General features: G+C 36.3%; 1 protein-coding gene across 2 annotated transcripts in view; it reads left to right on the forward strand.

Moving 5' to 3' along the window:
* ENTREP2 (endosomal transmembrane epsin interactor 2) overlaps window positions 1-17,777 on the forward strand; it is a 148,500-nt gene that overhangs the window by 97,407 nt on the left and 33,316 nt on the right. For both annotated transcript variants that reach the window (XM_054215179.1, XM_054215178.1), the window contains exon 5: window positions 11,957-12,064. In XM_054215179.1, the coding sequence (XP_054071154.1) occupies window positions 11,957-12,064 (108 nt within the window). The remainder of the gene's footprint in view (window positions 1-11,956; window positions 12,065-17,777) is intronic.

Below are 17,777 nucleotides of genomic sequence, written 5' to 3' on the forward strand. Positions count from 1 at the left end.
CCTATGAGCATAGTTTGAGTGCAGCTTTGATTAAGTATGTTCAGAATTTTTCATTTAAGCGAAGGTCGTTAGGAAAATAACATTTTCAGAAAGTTTCTTAAATCTTTTTCAGTGTTATTGCTGCGTTAGCTTTCAGTTTGGCTTTGAGAACTCTGGATTCCTGGCTGTAAATTTAAGAATTTACTAAGCCCATAAGAAAAAACTTACTACAGTTACAACTATTACAGCTCGTTATGTAATCAACTGACAGTGATAAGGCTCGGCTTCTTCAATTGCATTTAACAACTACAATGTGATTTAATAAGAGAACAGATGTTTTAGTACTAAAAGCTCAATTGTGTTCATTTTTTAGGGAGCCAGACGGAGAGAAAGTGTAGAGTACCAGAGTTACGATTATACACCTTTTATGTACAACATTATGTAGGTTTCACGCCCCTTCTTTTTACTAAGGGCGGGGTAGAATCTCCTGTTTCCAGTATGTCATCTGTGCTTTTTTGGTGGTAGCAGCTATGTGACCTGCATTGTCAACAGAACAATTGCACACGTATTGCCCGTCTGATCTTCTTCCCAGTCAGTCAAACAGGACAAGGAAAGATAACAGTGGCCACCAGTCCTGTGTATGCTAAATTGTGCCAGATCATGCCTTGCATGATATTGAGTGGGGGTTTTTATAGCTGCCTTGAAAAATTTCTAAATCTTTTTTTTTTTAATTTGTTTTTGTCATCTCTGCTCTGAATCATCTCTGCTCTGAATCATCTCTGCTCTGAATCATCTCTTTATGCTCCTTTGTTAAATCATTGTCTGTTTCTTCCTTTCAAACCCTGAATGAACTACCCAAACATTATAATGGGGACACCAGAAACACCACTGTGATAGCTGTGATCACACTACCACTAAAGGGCTACAGCCAAGATGCCAGAAGGAGTCCCTCTTGCCTGTTCCTTACGAGTCACCTCTTTTCAACAGCAGAATCCTCCCTTAAGTTGAATTCAGCTGCTGTGAAACTAGGCTTAGGGTTAGCCACTTTATCTGCTGAACATCATATCCCATACAGACAATATCAGTAAATCATGTGAATCAAGATGAATCCTTCAAAGAAACGCGTTTGTAAGGGTAATGCCTACCTCACTATTCGCTCTTGCCAATTGACTGTTAGGTCGACTTTCATGAGTGTGAACGATAATGGATTCAGGTGAACTCTGCTTTAAGGAGATTTTGTGTTTATAATCAAAAATATATGATGATTTTACAAATGTAGGAGAGGATATTGTTATACAAGGAAATTTGCCTCACAACATTCCTTTTAACATATAATGATTTTTGAGAAAATATTTTTTTATGGGATGAAATACTGGAAATCATTTGTCCTCCGTTATTTAAATTTTATACAGGCTTACTTTTGTCTTATGAACTTAATTGAAGAGGAAAAGACAACATTATTCTTACAGTAAAGAGATACATTTTTTGCTTATTAAATATTAAATTCCTTAAAGAAAAATGAGCTGAAGCATGAAGCTATAGCAAAATGTTTTATTTTATTGATTTATAGACTGCCTTACCTTACAATTAATTGAATCTTTCTGAACTTGGTGTATTAAAATCTTAAAAGGTCCATATGAAATCTCTTGGGTAAACATAAAAAGCTCATTATTTAAATACCTGAAAAACAGTCACTTGAGAGAAATTTTTTGCCAGAACCAATAGATTTTGTGCAAATAACACTTTGTAACTTTACCTTATCTCGTGCTTGGTAGAAATTGAATATTTTTTCCCTTTCTGAGAAGGAATTCAGGTGAGCTCATTTTGCTCTTACCTTCTGTCCAAAAAAAAAAAAAAAAAAAAAAAGAGGAGTGATTCTAATGCATAAAGTAGAAGTTTATGGCCAAAGATGCCAGGGGTTGTAGAGTACTTAGGGAACCGTGAAACAGGACAGGAACACAAAGCTGTTATGAGTAGGCTTGAATTAATTAAAGGACTGAAGCTCTACCAGAAAAGTTCTTAGAGGCTCAGAAATTGAAGAAGATGTAAAAGCAATGTATTACATAAAGCAGCTGGTTAATTTAGCCAAGGTGTTAGCAGCCATGTATTACTTTCTTGACTGTCTCTCAGTCACCTGATATTATCGTGCAAGTTAGTTTTCAGGTAAAGCCAGAAAAAATGCAGGAGAGTAGATCTTTTTATACATACGCACACATATGTGTATAAATACCCACAGACCTGGTTATAAAACCGTATCATCTCTGGATTACATTGTTGATTATACTTTGGGCAACAGCCTAAGTCTTTTCCAAGATGACATCAAGACGAATGAGGTGGCTTTTTTTTAACAATGTTACCTCTAAGTGAGGCTAAAATGCTGACGTAGTAGTCTGCACTGAGTGTGCTGGTTTGTAGATGCAATTTTAAGGAACTGAGTTTTTCTTATAATATTAAAGTACAAAGACTGGATTTTCCTCACAGCTTTCATCTCTGGAAAGTATTCCTTCTTTCTAAATGCAGAATATATTAGAGACGTGCATGCAACAAAGGTTATCTTCTTGAAATTTGTTTTGAGAGGATGAAGTTAGGTATTTAGAAGATTTAATTATTTTGTGATGCATTATTACCCCCTGATATTTGCATGTAAGAGGAGAATATTATGCTGGTTTGGTTTAGTAATAATCCAGTAGGGTATTTTTAATTACTTTAACAGCTTACACAGCTCAGAATACCTGCAGTCATGTATGCTAACTTATGACTTTGCTATTTAAATAATTGCTTTCTACTTTACTTAAGTAAAGTGCTTCTGTAGAATGGTTTTGTGACTATACAGGCTAGGGAAAAAGCTGATTCCCCCCTCTATTTTCAGCATAAATATTTGGTTTGGAGCTTCTAAAATTTAAGTAGAATATAAACAGTAAATGTCTTTTTCAGGTTACTGATTCCATTAATTAGTTTGTAAGCTAGGCATCATCATTAGGGATTTATGTAGCTTGGGGTTCTTGGAGTCTGCTGTGTGATTCTTTCCTTTCCCCTCCTTTGAATTCAAGTTTACTGTTACTGAATTTCCTGATGACCAAGCCAACCCATATGTTTAAATTTTTTTCCATTCAGAAGAACATGCTTTGGTTTACAAAACAGAGGCAGATGACTTGTAACATGTTTTTTAGAGTTGTGAGAACAGACTTTCCCGACTTGCTATATGACCAAATGCAAAATATTTAATTTGCCGAATGACTTACCTAAAAGGCTTCATAATCTACTTAAAATTGGATAAAGCTCAGTGTAGAATAAGTAACTTCCTGTCAGTTTTTTAAATGCTGGAGTCATTTAATGTTCTTGACAGGTAACTGAATATATTTTCTATGTTCAGAGTGTACTTACCATACTAGATATCATCAAAAATAGAGCGGTTCAGTGTGGGATTTGTAGTCTGAATCGTTGAGCAACAAGTGTTCCTAAGTTCTGGGCAGCAGTTGTGTAACAGACATAGTCTGCTCATCATTTTCCTTCCTCGTGAGTGTTTTTGTTCCTAGCTTAGGCAACGTGTGAATCTGGCTGTGAACTTCTCTTGTGGCTGAAAAGCTGCCTCTCTGAGTGACTGCAACCCAATTATTACAGACTTGTCTAGTTATTTTATGGAACCTTAGTCTTTCAGGACTGTAACTGTAACAGATCTCCAGTACTAAATTTAACACGTAGACATCCGAGTTGGTGAGAGATAAGCAAAATCACATCGATCAGAGATGACTTTTTTGAGTTTATTTTTCTTAAGTAGCAGCTGTGAACTGCTTCCTAAAAATATAGTAAATATTTTAGACCCATATAAAATCATGTACTATATTGTACTTTCATACCTTAAATCTATTTATGAAGCAATTGGCCATTTTTCTATTTACAGCCCAATGTGCATTTGAGACCCGTATGGTTCAGAATTGAGACTTTGTAGGTAAAGATGGTCTTCCTAGTATTAGAGCAGCTATTCTTTCTAGTGTTTTTCAGACATACCCAGTTAGAACAACTGAAATTATAATTTGAGTTAAAAGGATTGTTGTCCTTGAATTCACAAATAAAAGAGGTACACAGACACTCATTTCATGGGTGAAAAAGCTTTACTGCTCATTATCTCTTTTCAGGTTATAGTAGTATAAGAAATGAAGCACTGTAATTGAAGTCAATCAAGGAGAAAAGAAATCTCAATTGTGCAAGTGAAGCTGGTTTTAGCCCTTGATTGGTGTGGATGTTTAGATCCATGTGTTCAGGGCTACTGATTACAGAGTGTTCCTTTTACACATCAGCAAGCTTATTTCACTCCTTTTATTGTACATTGAGCTCTCAAAAGTGCAAAGAATTTAAGAGCCTCAAAGACTATGAACCTTTTATTTCCACAGGAAAACAATCTGTTGAGCCGGCAAAATGTGAGTGCGTTGTAAAGAGAGTTGCCAGTTTGATATTATTGCACAGGTTAAAACTCTTAAGAAGTACTGGGTTTGTGCTGTGTAACTTAGTCTTTTTGGTAATAAAGACGTAAGCAACACATTTCACAAAAAATAATAAATATTTTAAATGTTGAAAATAAATGTGGAGACAATAAACATTGATCTGTTTCCTTCTAGAGCAAAATGAGTTTAAATACAGTTTCTCAATTCTCTGTAAGCAGTACAGCTGGATAATTTTCTATATAATATTTGACAGAAAGAATGAATATTTTGTTGTAATAGTGCTTCATCTGAGTGGTATATGTCTGTACTGAATATTAAATTCCTATTGTTCAGTATTCATGCATGTAACTTAATTGACAGTACAGTTCATTGCTATGATATGAAGAAGTAAGGGAGTGATTAAATATTTACCAAAGTCTCCATTTGAGTTGAGTTGTGAAGATGTCCAGAGATTCTTGTTTTATTTTGGCTTACTTGATTTTTAATCTGTATTTAGTGGGAGTTAAGGAGTTATGGAGCTCCTGCAATAGTTTGGTAAAAGGAGATGGATTTAAGCGAGGCTATTGGTGTTTTTTCCCAAATAACAATTATCCTGAAGTGTATAATTTTATTGGGCTTATGCTAAAGTCTTTTGGCATGATCGTTGTAACTTGGCTTCATTTCAAGGCCTTACAAAACAGTAGTTTGTGGTAGGTAGCTATATATCGAAAGGAAGTTTCAGAGAAACTTTCTGGTTTTTGGCTTGGTGCTTTATGCCTTTGATGAATAAAGTGTGTATGAACAAGATGAAACGCTCTCATTCCAGAGGTTAATGTGTCTTGCGACTTTTTCATAGCTATGAGTTTGGAGATATTGCATATATGGAAGCAAAGTTCTTCAGGAATTCACCTTATTGCCTGGTTTTGTATGCAGGATTTTGTCAGTCAAGTCGTACTTCCCTTCCAAACCTGCAATTACATTGAGTTTTTGCTGTTAATGTTGAATGCATTGTATCAGTGCATGTATTACAGCTTGATTGCAGCTGTGGTTGACTAATATGGCTTTTCTACAGCTGGTTCTGGAAGGCAACTGATAGTAAAAATACATTCAGTTCTAACTTTGTTTCCTAAGATGAGGGAACTCTTTGGATATGGCTCACCATTAGAGCAAATTGGTAGCATTCCAGTTTTGGTTTATATTTGCTGTGATAGGAGGTACAAATTACGTTTTGAAGGCAAAATTGCAGAAGGGTAGATATACTTGCAGTGAGTGTTCTTTGGTTATAAAGGGCCCAGTTCTGCCACCTGTCTCGTCGTTAATGGGGGACTCGTGCCATTGTCATTTTTCATTTTAGATTCTATCTCATTCCAGAGATTTTCTTTGCTTCTGTCAGGTAATTGCATGTGCTAACAGCTGTTCTAAATTGCTTTGTTAAATGATTGTTTCTACAGTTGAGTTATCAAAGTGATAAATCAATCACCAATTTTTTCCTTATTCCAGTTTAATACCATCTGACTGCCTTATCATCCAGCAGTTTGATTGAAAACAAAGAAAATGAGTTTTTAAGGAAAATTGCTTTTTCAGTATATTACTGTATGGTTTTTTTCCATATGATGTTCTCCCTGAGTTGTATCCTAAAATTGCATTTTCGGATTACAAAATATGAAAAGATATTTCAATTCAACATTCAGATTTTAAAAAAATACTCAGATTTTTTAATACATCTCCTATTTTTATGTGTCTGTATGCTTTCGGGCATAGTCTGATTTAGAGAACACGCATTTTTATGTAGTCACTTTCCAGAAAAGTGGTGCGCTTGAAAATGTAGGTTGTATCTTCCTAAGATTCCGCAACAAAAAAGAAATAGATGACGTTGGGGCAGTGCTGAGTGTGATTTGCTTTTATTTCATTTTTTGTAATTTATCTTAAATATTACCTGCTGGCAATCTTCGCTTTGATAAAAATTGAGAGACAGTCACTTTCACCAGTGTCTCTTCCCTTCAGTCACTCGCAAATCACAAAAAATCCCTGCCGTTTACTTATCTCAGCAGTCACTTGCGTTTGCTGATGGTGGAGAGAGAGATTGAAAAAGAGTAAAGAGGGGGGAACAGTTTCAAGGGTTGAGCATGCCTAAAGGTGGTGAAGAGGGTTCAGCAGCTGAAGGCATTGAAGTTTCATAATGGTTTTTCATGTTGTCTGAGCTCACTGGCGTAACAGTGGTGAGGATCCTTGGATATTTAGGAACACACTTGGGGTTTTGAAGAGGATGGCAGGTACCCTCTTTCCACAAGGGATTTTGTATGTAGAAGCCAATGAAATAAGGAAGGAAGATAGATGTTTTCTGTGGGAGAGGAGCTTTATTTAGACGATTTTCCTATGCTTTGTCAAATTTCAGCTCCTATCTGGAGGAAGGCTTCTCAGAGGGAGGTGGTTCCTTCCCGCTCCTTCCCTAGCACAGGCAGCAGCTGCAATTGGTAGAAAGTAAAATGTAGAATGGAAATACTGAAATACAACATGCAGATAATATTATTAACAACTTTCGCAGTCTGAATCTGTTCAACAGCTCTGGATCTAAAATGAGAAAATTATTTCCTATTCAGTTTCTTGGTAGATGGTGGATATATGTACTGACAACTTAGTAGTATTCAAGTGACAGACAACTGTGGTGTCTATTTTTACTGAATTTCAATTAGCGTTTCATCTTTATTTCTTAGAATAAAATTCTAATTAAGTAGCTCTGTTTCTAATTTATTCTTCCTAGAACACACCCCCTTTAAATAACATCCCAGATAATGGAATAGTTGTATTTTTTGTTGTAGTTTCAAATAAAGTTAACTTTTAATGAGGAGGAGGAGGATATTTGATGTTGTGCTTAACATAGTTCTACAGTCTTGAATATTATTCTCAATGCACATTGCTTACTTTTTGTAGTCTTGTGTCTGGTAGTAATCTGAATCTGAGAAATGTGATTACTCAGACAGTAATGGTTATTCAGGTCTATTGTTTTACTAAATTGTTAAATTTTTTTAAGTTGAATATGTTTTGCTCTCTAGGAAGTAAAAAGCAGGAATTCAATTACGTGACATTCTGCTATACGTGGTATTACAAGTGCAAGATACGCAGATGACTTTCTCCTGTAAGTCCAGATTCATAGAATAGAATCATAGAATCACAGAATGGTTAGAGTTGGAAGGGATCTTACTTTACTAGATACTATTATGTAGGGAGCAAAAGAAAAAGCGTGTTTTTAAGTTGACTTCTGGTGTTTTTCTCTGTAAACTTAAAGCTTCTTGAAGGTTTGCAAGATAGCAATATCATTATTTTCTCCATTACTTGCTAGAGAAATGTAGTTAGCAAAGTATTCTGTAAATTACACTTATTTGCAATGATTATAGCTTGGGCAGCTTACATTCATCAGCTAAAGTCTGAAAGCAGTTCCATCAAAGAGAAGTAACCGTGTGTTGAGGGATCAAACAGCACGTAGGATGCCCAAAAAAAGCATTGGGGATCCCTTTCCGGGGCCATGGTTGAGGATTTTGAATGAATTGCTGGAGAGAGACTGTTACTGCAGGGCTGGATTTGGCTGAGTCAGTGCTTGATAGAACACAGCAGTGCAAACCATGATTTCCCTCTGCTTTAGATGTTCAGGGCTTCCAGACAGAACTTCAGGGTTTTTAATTGCAGTTTACGCAACCTGTTCTTGGAGTCTTTTTATCTTTCTAAAGAGTTGGCCTGGTTTTAGCGGCAGTTACAGGTCTCTCATTCATGTGCCATCTGCAAAAAACTCAGTATGGGACCTCTGCCAGGTCATACTTCTGTAATTCTGGAAACATCCAAAAAGCAAAAGAAACAGTTACATACTTTTAGGTATACCTATTCTGTTTGAATAGCCAGGAGCGCTTGTTTTTGTACCTGAAAGCACTGGGAGACCTAACTTCTGAATTAATTGGATGTTTCTAGGCAGCAAGGTCTTTTCTGTAGCTAAGCTGCTTGGGGAGGTGTGGAGTTCATGTAGTTGTGGCATCAGAAAAACAATACCAATGTTAAATCTGGAACACGTTAAACCATTTCTCACAAACAGCTTAGAAAATTCAGATTTTCTACAAACTGCTAACAACACATCCCATAAGGCTGTCTTCCAGTCTAACAAGTAGGCATAGACCCAAAGGGGAGGTATTTCAGCTTAATTAGACTTAATGCATGTAAACAAGAGGGAGGAGCCAAGGAATATATCTTCTGTTTCTGTTCAGCCGCCCCTAACATAAATAGTTCTGTGATATATTGCTGCATGTTAGATCTGACTGAGAGTTCCAAATTTGTTTTTTGTTGAAGTTCAAAATGAAATTAAATGTATGTGTAGTGTCAAAATGGCATTTTTTGCTGATACATTTCTACTAGCTCTATTATAGACCTTACTACTTTCAGACTAGGGAAATGTTCAGTTTGAGCTAAGGTTTGAAAGACTTGCTTCTTTTTTTTTACATAAGATGAAACTAAAATGGTCTATTCTATACTCACATTATGGTATTATTAGTTAATATTCAGTTTTCACTAGATAATTTTCAGTTATTATGCTGCAGAAAGCACAGCAAAAGAAGAGAGCGCACACATGTAAAAGTAGCTTTTGAAAGCTAGCTGATAAATATTTAAGAGCGTCTACCAGATTAATGCGCAACCCCTCAATAGGAGATAAATAGGTTCGTTTAGCCCTCTTTTTAAGGCTTTAAAGCTCATACAGTGATTTTTGCCTCTCTTGATGTCCGGAGTTCTATCACTAACATTTCATAGAATTCTTTAGCTAAACCGTGTTCAATCTTAGAAATGGTATAAACAATTTCTGCCTTCTGCTTGAGATAGCACTTTGTGCTATCTCAAACTTTGTCCAAATTACTCGTTAATTGTTGTATTTCTTCTTTCATTTATAACCTTAATTTCTCCAAATATCTCAATGACTTCTCTACAGTTAAAGGATCAGCCTATTCTCTTTGCTTACAGCATGTTTCAGAAGAATTCTACCAATAGGAGATGAAAAGCCAGTCAACACACACACCATTTAACCTGGACAACACACCTCCTTTTCTTGGCAGTCTGCTTCTCAGTTTGTTGTGATTTATGTGATTTACCGGACATCACTTACAATTTTGTCTAGGCAGAATCAGTTTGATAAAAATTGCTTTATTGAATTTAGTAGGTACTCGAGTTTGCCGCCAGTGTGCACTTGTGGGGCTCAATATATCTGAAAACAATTTGTTTATAATATTGTCTCTCTGAGAAATGTTGACATGGGGTGACTATTCCACAAAGGGCTAAATCCCAATGTCCCCATCTTCTATTCCACGCAGAGCCGTATTTTTATGCAATTCATATAATACAGCTTTCAGCATTTTGGTAGGTTAAGAGGTTGGTGCTCCAGAGTCTTTGTATGGCTGAAGAATTACATTAATTTTGATCTTATACTCTGCTGTCATTTTGAAGATCTCCAGCTGAGATGTTTTACAAAACCACATTTTTTTTTTGTGACAAGCATCGTTTCCTTCTGAGTCAGTTTTGAACTCTGAGGGATGTAAAAGTTTGCTTATTTCAAGAATTTACAGGATCGTTAACGGTGGCTGTTACTATCATGAAGGAGAAAGCATTAGGAAGTAGAGGAGAGTTTCTATGAGAAGGCAATCCCTATTGAAGATGGGGTAAACTCCCAATAGATATAAAGGAAAGGTTTAGTTTTCATATACTTTTTGCTTTGTGATTGTTTATTTTGGAAAATGTGTTTTTTTAAAGCTTTTATTGCAAAGTATTATGTTAATTGTGCTAATAAAGGCAGAACTTTGAGGTACAGTAGCACAGAAACAATATTGAAAGAGTAATACTGAAAACAGCTTAACTCAATAAAATAATAAGGAAAAATAGATATTCTTAAGTAAAACATGTGGTTGATAGCCTGAAGAAGATAAAGAATGCACAAGTAACGTTTGTTGGGACCACAGTATAAGTCAAAGGTGTTCTTTACCAAGGTTTACAAGTGGAAAGCAGGACACACAGGATCTCAGTCTCTTTTTGTGCCTGCTGTTAATTAATTGCATCTCTAGGGATTTACTTGCCTGTTTACCTCCATTTGAATGCACTAAGTGGATCTATAAGACTTTGTATTTGAATGAGTCCTAACACACCTTGCGTATGTGTTGGAGATTGGCCCTTCCAGTATTTTGCTGCTGATGCTGTTGATTCCCCTGGGTGAGGGGCTGGCCAAGAAGACAGAAAACTGCTCGCCAGATCAGCAAGACCAAATCTGGCTCAGTGTAGGTTATTAAATGACTACAACTTGTTGACCCATTTAATGTCTGCCTGGTTCCCATGGCTGGCATTTTCCTCTTCAATTGAAGGTCACTCGAATCACAGTGGCAATTACAGAGGCAGGAGTAAATCCACACCTTTCTATTATTTTTTTCAGTACTTTTGGAAAAAATAAAGCAAGCAATGCATTGATTTTGTGGCATGGAAGTTATTTTATGTGCTGGCACTGTCTGAAATACTTTTTTAAACTTAGATCCTACAGAGTATTCTTTACACAGTGAGTGTTTTTACTCATGGTATATTAACAATTTTGAGTTCGTTTTTCATCTGTTCTCTGGGAAACTTTTTCTCAAATGCTTTTACAGGCTGTTCAGAATACTAACTGAGCCTCGTAATTGTCACAAGTACAACAGCTATGCAATTGCTCTAGAAGGATTGTAGTAGTTTTGAAATGTCTCCAGCATGCTAAATCAGTGTTCCATTTTGCTGGCTCTTGGGAAAGTAAATAAAAATCCAGTGATTGGAAGAGATGGATGCTTTTTTTTTTTTAATTATACCTTTAGAATAAAAATGTTTCGGTTTTAATTCAAATGTTTCTTTTGTTTTATTCTACTTAGTAAAAAAAAATACTTTCTGTTCTATTTTTAAAATTTTGTGTGTTTTTTTAAAAACAGTGTGGCCATATGCACTTATTTTGTCAGCTCAAGGCGAAATGCCTGGATGTAGTTGCTGCTTTTCTCTCCTATCTAAAATGGTTTCTGCTGTATAGAGTGCCTGACACATGATAAAATTCTCTATTTCATACTAGAGTTTCTGTTGAATTTTTTAACACACAACCCTAAGTTGTAAATTTCAACTCCTGAAAGCAATGAGATTTCTGTATGTTATTTTTTTTTTTTTAATCAGTAGTCTGTTTCATAGTTATCTTTCTTGTGATAGCCGTAGCTTGGAGTCCACTGTGAAAGCAGTAATTTGTCTTTTCTTTCAGGGAACTGGAAAACTTGAAATATCAATATTTCTGAGGAAATCTCTAGTAACAAATGTATTGTGGGAAGTGGGGAAGGGAAGGGGTTTGTTTCTGTTATTGTTCCCTTTGCAGAACGGTTTAAAGAAATTATTAGGAGCTGAATGAGTTCTACATAGTTAATTGAGACCACATCAATTGATAGCAGTTGACAGTGTTTACTTTCAAATTACTAAAAATGTTTCCTGTCCTTTGTGTCCCTGAGAACAGAGATGATATTCTGATGCCTGTCTTTTCACAGGACCTGTTGTTCAGTGTGTGCGCTCTCAATATCATCTCCACCATTGTCTGTGCTTTGGCAACAGCAATGTGTTGCATGCAGATGGTTTCTTCTGATCTTCTGCAAATGGTGAGTACATTTCAGTGACAACACAGGATATTGTCCAACGTAACATATTCTCCTTATCTGTGTATACTCATTTGTACCTACTCTTTGCTTATAAACTGAGGCCTATTTGTGTGTCTTTGTGGTGTTAGAAGGTGTGCGTACACGGGGGTATTTTTTTATCTGCATGCAGATATATAAATATAGCATACAGATGTATGCAGTATGAATAGCTGCTGTGTTTAAAACGTTTGCATATTATATTAGAGAGTTATAATTAGGATTTTGCAATTGGGAGTATGTTATCTATGTTAATGAGGTTCAGTTATACATGCACGTTAAATTTTCTGTCATTATATGTTTATTATCTTCGCTTTCCACACTATCCAGAGCAATTACTTAGCTTTGAGATACTATTTTTCACTACTTTTCTGGAATGAGAACTCTGGAGTATCAGAACTATGATTTTAAAACTGGAACTTTTCACGGTCCTGTGCCAATAGCAGTGTTTTCATGAGGAAAACATGTTCAGCTTCAGAGTAGCGCTTGTGTTTAAAGCAAGAGGGAAAAGGATCATTAGTCGTCTGCATAGCCAGCTGTGTTACAGGGTGCTGTCTTGTTTGGGTTGGACAAAGACAGCTTTCCTGTCCCAAATGAGCACTGTGATTCTAAAGGTTTTAACGTAAGTTGAAACAACAAAGAAAAAAAAATAAAATCCTTTGTTATTTTGCGGGCCAGATATACTGTTTCTTAACCCAGCTCTATTACTGGATAATCTGGGAAATTATTCTCTGTTTAAAAGAAAGCGCACAAACCTAGTACCAGTCATTTGTAAATCTCTCATATTTTAAAAGTTTGCATAGTTAGAACACTGGCCCAGCAAGTTAGCTGCAAACCATTTAAGCAACAGAGAGATGTTGTATAACCTGCCGTGCAGGCATGTGGTTGATGTGAAAATGAATAAATAAATAAAAATACACTAGCTGCCATGGATATTGATTTGAGTTTAAGTGCATGAATTACAGAGATACAGCTGTTCTTTCTAGATAAGTGTTCCAGTCACTGGGTTACAAACTGAAAGAATCTCTTCAATGTGTGATATGGTGCTCGCTTCACATAGTAACAGATACAGTAAGTTAGGCACATATGTCTACATAATGCCTACAAATGCATTTTTTCATATAGCACTCTGTGTTGACATTGTGCATGCTTGTAGAAGCTTGTGAACAGCGCTTATTTAATAACTTTGGTTTGGATGTCAATTTACAAAAATTATAATTTTTCTGATGACACATTGTATTTTAAACGTTAAAGGATTTTTATCATATTGTGGGTATTCTTTCTTTTCATACACCCTCCCACCCCCCATGATATTTGCTGCAAGAATGCCCATTGACTAAAGATCTTTTTCACCTTGCAGTGATGACAGGGAGGTGAAGTGATCATCACACCTGGAAAAGATCTGTCTGCCTAGTGTAACAGTGGTAGCAGTGATCCATAAGCGTAACCATAAATATTCCAGGAATCTTAACCTACACTTAATTTTACAGTATTTAGCAGTGTAAGAGGAGTAAAAATGTATAGATGGCAATGAACCAAGAACAATATTAAAGTGCTTCTGACGAGCATGTGCAAGAAGCAGTAATCTCAATAGGAAGTCAAATACCTTAAGAGCACATAATTTTTCTCTCCACCACTTTAGTCTGCCTCTTCGCTAAAGTGCATTCTTTCCCACCTGGCGATGCTGCCAGTATGGTAGTCTCTTTTTCCTTGCTATGCTTTGTGCTTCCAGCTTTCTGTCTTCCGGCTTAGTTGTCTGTTCTCACACCCTTTCAGCTCCATTGACAAGAGTTTTCTTCCCTCTCCACAGAAGCAGGGAATTATATCTTTGTGCTCAGTCCCAGTCTTTTCTTGTTTGTCCTCAAGCTTCTCCCTTTCTTTTTTCAGGTTGCTGAGCCAGATTCCAACCAGGCCTAAGTGAGCGTAACTTCCCTGGGGCTACGCTGACTTAGACCACCTGAACTCTGACCTGAAGATTTCTTTTTTTTTTTTTCCTCTGTTTTCAGTCTATTGTCCCATGATCTGCAGTTCCCTTTCGCTCTACTGCATCCAGAAATCTGATTTACTTACTTTTTTTCTTGGTTGTTAATGCTTGATTTGTGCTTTTTCTTTTTCCTTTTCACTGAGGTATGCATCTTCTCTTAGCAGGGTTGTACCATGCTGGCAGTTTAAGATAGAAGCAGCAAGAGAGACCACCCCTCTTAGATGAAAGGATTTTAATTATTGTGCTGATTCTTTTACTCTGTTCTTACAGTATTCAAGACCTATGTAGGCTCTCCTGTAGAAAGAAAAGGCATGAAGATATAGTTCCTAGCAAGCGAAAGCCTCATGCAATAGGGAAGATCCTCCTGCAATATCATTAGATTATCATTAGGTCATAGTTTTTGTGATTCATGTGCTGTGTTAGTGTTCTTGTCCCTGAAATTTATCAGTTAGAATGGTGAATTTTTGCAACTTCCAAATAATTTCAAGTTTTCTTCTGGCATGAAGCTGTTCTATGTGCTTCAGGTTTTATTGCCTAGCAACGTAGAGCTGGTCCATAATACAGTCTCAAGAAAGTCTGCATCAGTGTTTCACGAGTTTCTGCTTTAGTGCTAACTTCTGCATACAGTGAGTATCTAATTCGTACAAGCAAACTGACAGTGTTTTGTTGGGAACTGCTACCTTCTGATGTACCGATTTTTTAGTAAAAATGCCTTGAAAAATATAAGCACAAGCTGTGTGATAGTAAGCATGGATTAAATTTCCCAAAGAATTTGAAGGGGGTTTTTTGGTTAAAAGTAATCCCACCAAACAAACATTTGGCTTCAAGCGTTAAGGAAAAAAACAAACTGGAAAATATTGCAAACTATTTTTATTGCATTATATTTTAGTTTCCTTTAGTTTTTACTTTTGTACTGTTGTATGGGACACAAAAACACATTTTTCTAGGTTCTTCCTTTTTTGAGTTGAGTGTTCCAGAAAGTACCCCAGATTTTTCACCTCACTTTCACCGTTCTCACCCTGTTATGCATACGCAGTTGCTCAGGGGGGAAAAAAAAAATCTAGCAATTATACTAAAGCTGCAAGAGTAAATGGTAGCATAGTTAAAGATTGAAATAGCCTGTGTTATGTGTTTCAGTGCTTTAGACAGTGTAAGGCTGCACTCCATTGCAGGACTTCTCAGAATTGTTCTTTCTGTGTACACACCCCTCCAGCAGATAAATGTGAATCAAATCAGACTATATCAAGGTTCTGTAATGTGAAGAAACATCTCTTAATAACCAAGCTGTCACTTCCATGATATTTCATTTGTTGCCTAAGGCAGTTTCAGTTTGCATCTTGTCTGATGAATGGCCACTGCAAAATCTCACCCCATTTTCTTCAAAAGGTAGCTGCCTGAATTAAGCAAAGAAATACAAGAAACGATGCCCACCATGGGCAAGCTAAAGCATGAAGTACACCTATTCCAGTCCTCCTTCAACTCCAAATATGTTTATACAGTACGTACCCTAGAAGTACTGGCACTGATGTCATTCATTGTATTCTGATTTTATCACCATCACTGTTAGAAACAGTTCTTCATGTTATGTGATATCTAAAACAATCTGTTATTTTGTAAAGGAAATAAGGTAATGATGACATGTGCAAGCTGTAACATTTAATTACTGTTTTCATCAGCCATAATGATAATTCAGCATGTCATTAACTTAATAGGCTGTGGTTAATATTTCTACTCAAACACCTCAAACAAAGCATGTCTGTGTGAGGATAGTATCTTGCTGGCATTGTTTAACCCCTTATGCCGGTGAAATAGTAATCAAAAAAACCCTTCAGGATGAAGCTTCACATTAAGTGAGAATTGATATTAAGTTATTACATAATTTTTATTATTAAACCTGATTATATCAAAACCTAAATATTTACTTTTTTGGCAGTAAGCTCACTTAAGTGTACTGTGAAGCCCAGATGACAGTCCTTTTAGAAATACACGTTGTGAATGACGTACATCCATAGAAACATCCTAAATGTAAATACGGTTGGATAAATATTTCCCTCACCCACACCACAAATGAAAAGGTAAAATAGAAACTTTTGGTGTAGGAAAGCTTCTGATATTTTTAGAAAATGTACCATTTTCCATTTCACATTTATTGGTAGAATAAGAATGTTTAATATTTAAGACTATTTAAAATATGGTCAGTACTTCAAGAAAGATGTAGTGTCACAGACAAGTCCCCCTGAGACTACAGGCTTGTGATGGTTATAGGACCAGCAACTGGAAATGGAGGGGGAAACATTTGAATCTACATTTTCTTTATCAAAATACCTTCTGTGTTGCAATTTCCCTTTAAGATCAGTGACAAATTAGGAGTCAGCCATGATCCTTCTGTTCTTGCAGACAATTAGTACCTCCAGTTCTCTCCAGGAGGTACTGGTTCCAGTGTTTCAGAAAAGGAAAAAAGCAACCTGGCCGGGAGGAGGACAGTTAATTTAAGACAGAATTATAGACTGAAGTATATTGCAAAGAGCTTTTACTATAGATAACATGCCAATATTCAATTATATGCAATTAGAAATTTTTATTTCCCATTCCCAAGAATTAGCAGAATTTTATAAATGACAGCTAGAGACTGAAATGAGGATAACAAACCCTGGAGTCTCCAAAGGACTCATTTCAAAGTTACACAGTAAATTTATTAAATGTGATATGGAAGGCAGAGGTAATTACATGCAGATATGGGAAATAGTCTAGATAAGAAGATTCCCTTAGAGCACTAGTCATGTACTGATGTATGGCAATTACTGGTTTAGGTATGCCATAGTTGCTAGGCAGTGAATCCCAGCGCCGTCATTTACATGGAGTCAATAGCGCTGATCAGCTGCAGAATATGTAGGATAGAGGATGTCTTTGTGGATGTTTAGAGGGAATGTCCCATATCTGGAAATACTGAGGAAGAGTTCTTAGTCTCACAGATGTCAGGCAGAAGGACGTACCACATTGTATCACATTGCGTAACTATTCCGTTAGACAATTGTGTTTACAGTCCTTATCTGATGTTTCTTCAGTTCCTTAATTGAGACTCCTCCGTCAGCTTTTACTTCAATATACTTAAAATACTCAGAAAATAAATAATAAACCCCAATTATTCTGGTCACTTCAGTGACCAACTGTTAGACGACCTCTCAGTGAAGAGCTGGAAATTTCGTCTGACAATAAAAAAAACAAGAGTTGTACAATCATCCTCTTACCTATCTACTTCCAGCTGCAAGTGGTGTGCTTCTAACATTCATGTTTCTAATTCTCTGCTTGCTACCTTGCTGCTGATGCCATGGCTAAGTTCTGCATTGAATTCTGTGTTGAATTCAGGTCCAAGAAGTGGGTACAAAATTGCAGCATTGTACAGCTTTCATGTTTACCCTGCTGCAATCAGATAGCATGTTTTATTCTTCCCTCATCACTGCAAACCAAATAACAAATTAAGTAGTCCTCAGGATGAAATAAAGATGAGGGCTGTTTAATTACGCTGTTTAACTCTGTCAAAGTTAGGCGTGCCCAATTAAAACACACAAAATTCTGTGCACTATGTTGCACATCCATTTAGCACGTGCCCCTGTCTCTTTATAATGCCTGTTAGGTATCAGACGCATTCCACAGACTAAAGTATGGCCATCTTTAGTCCAAGGATGAGAAAAA

Source organism: Rissa tridactyla, chromosome 9 (genome assembly GCF_028500815.1).
Source record: "Rissa tridactyla isolate bRisTri1 chromosome 9, bRisTri1.patW.cur.20221130, whole genome shotgun sequence".
Taxonomy (NCBI): Eukaryota; Metazoa; Chordata; class Aves; order Charadriiformes; family Laridae; genus Rissa; species Rissa tridactyla.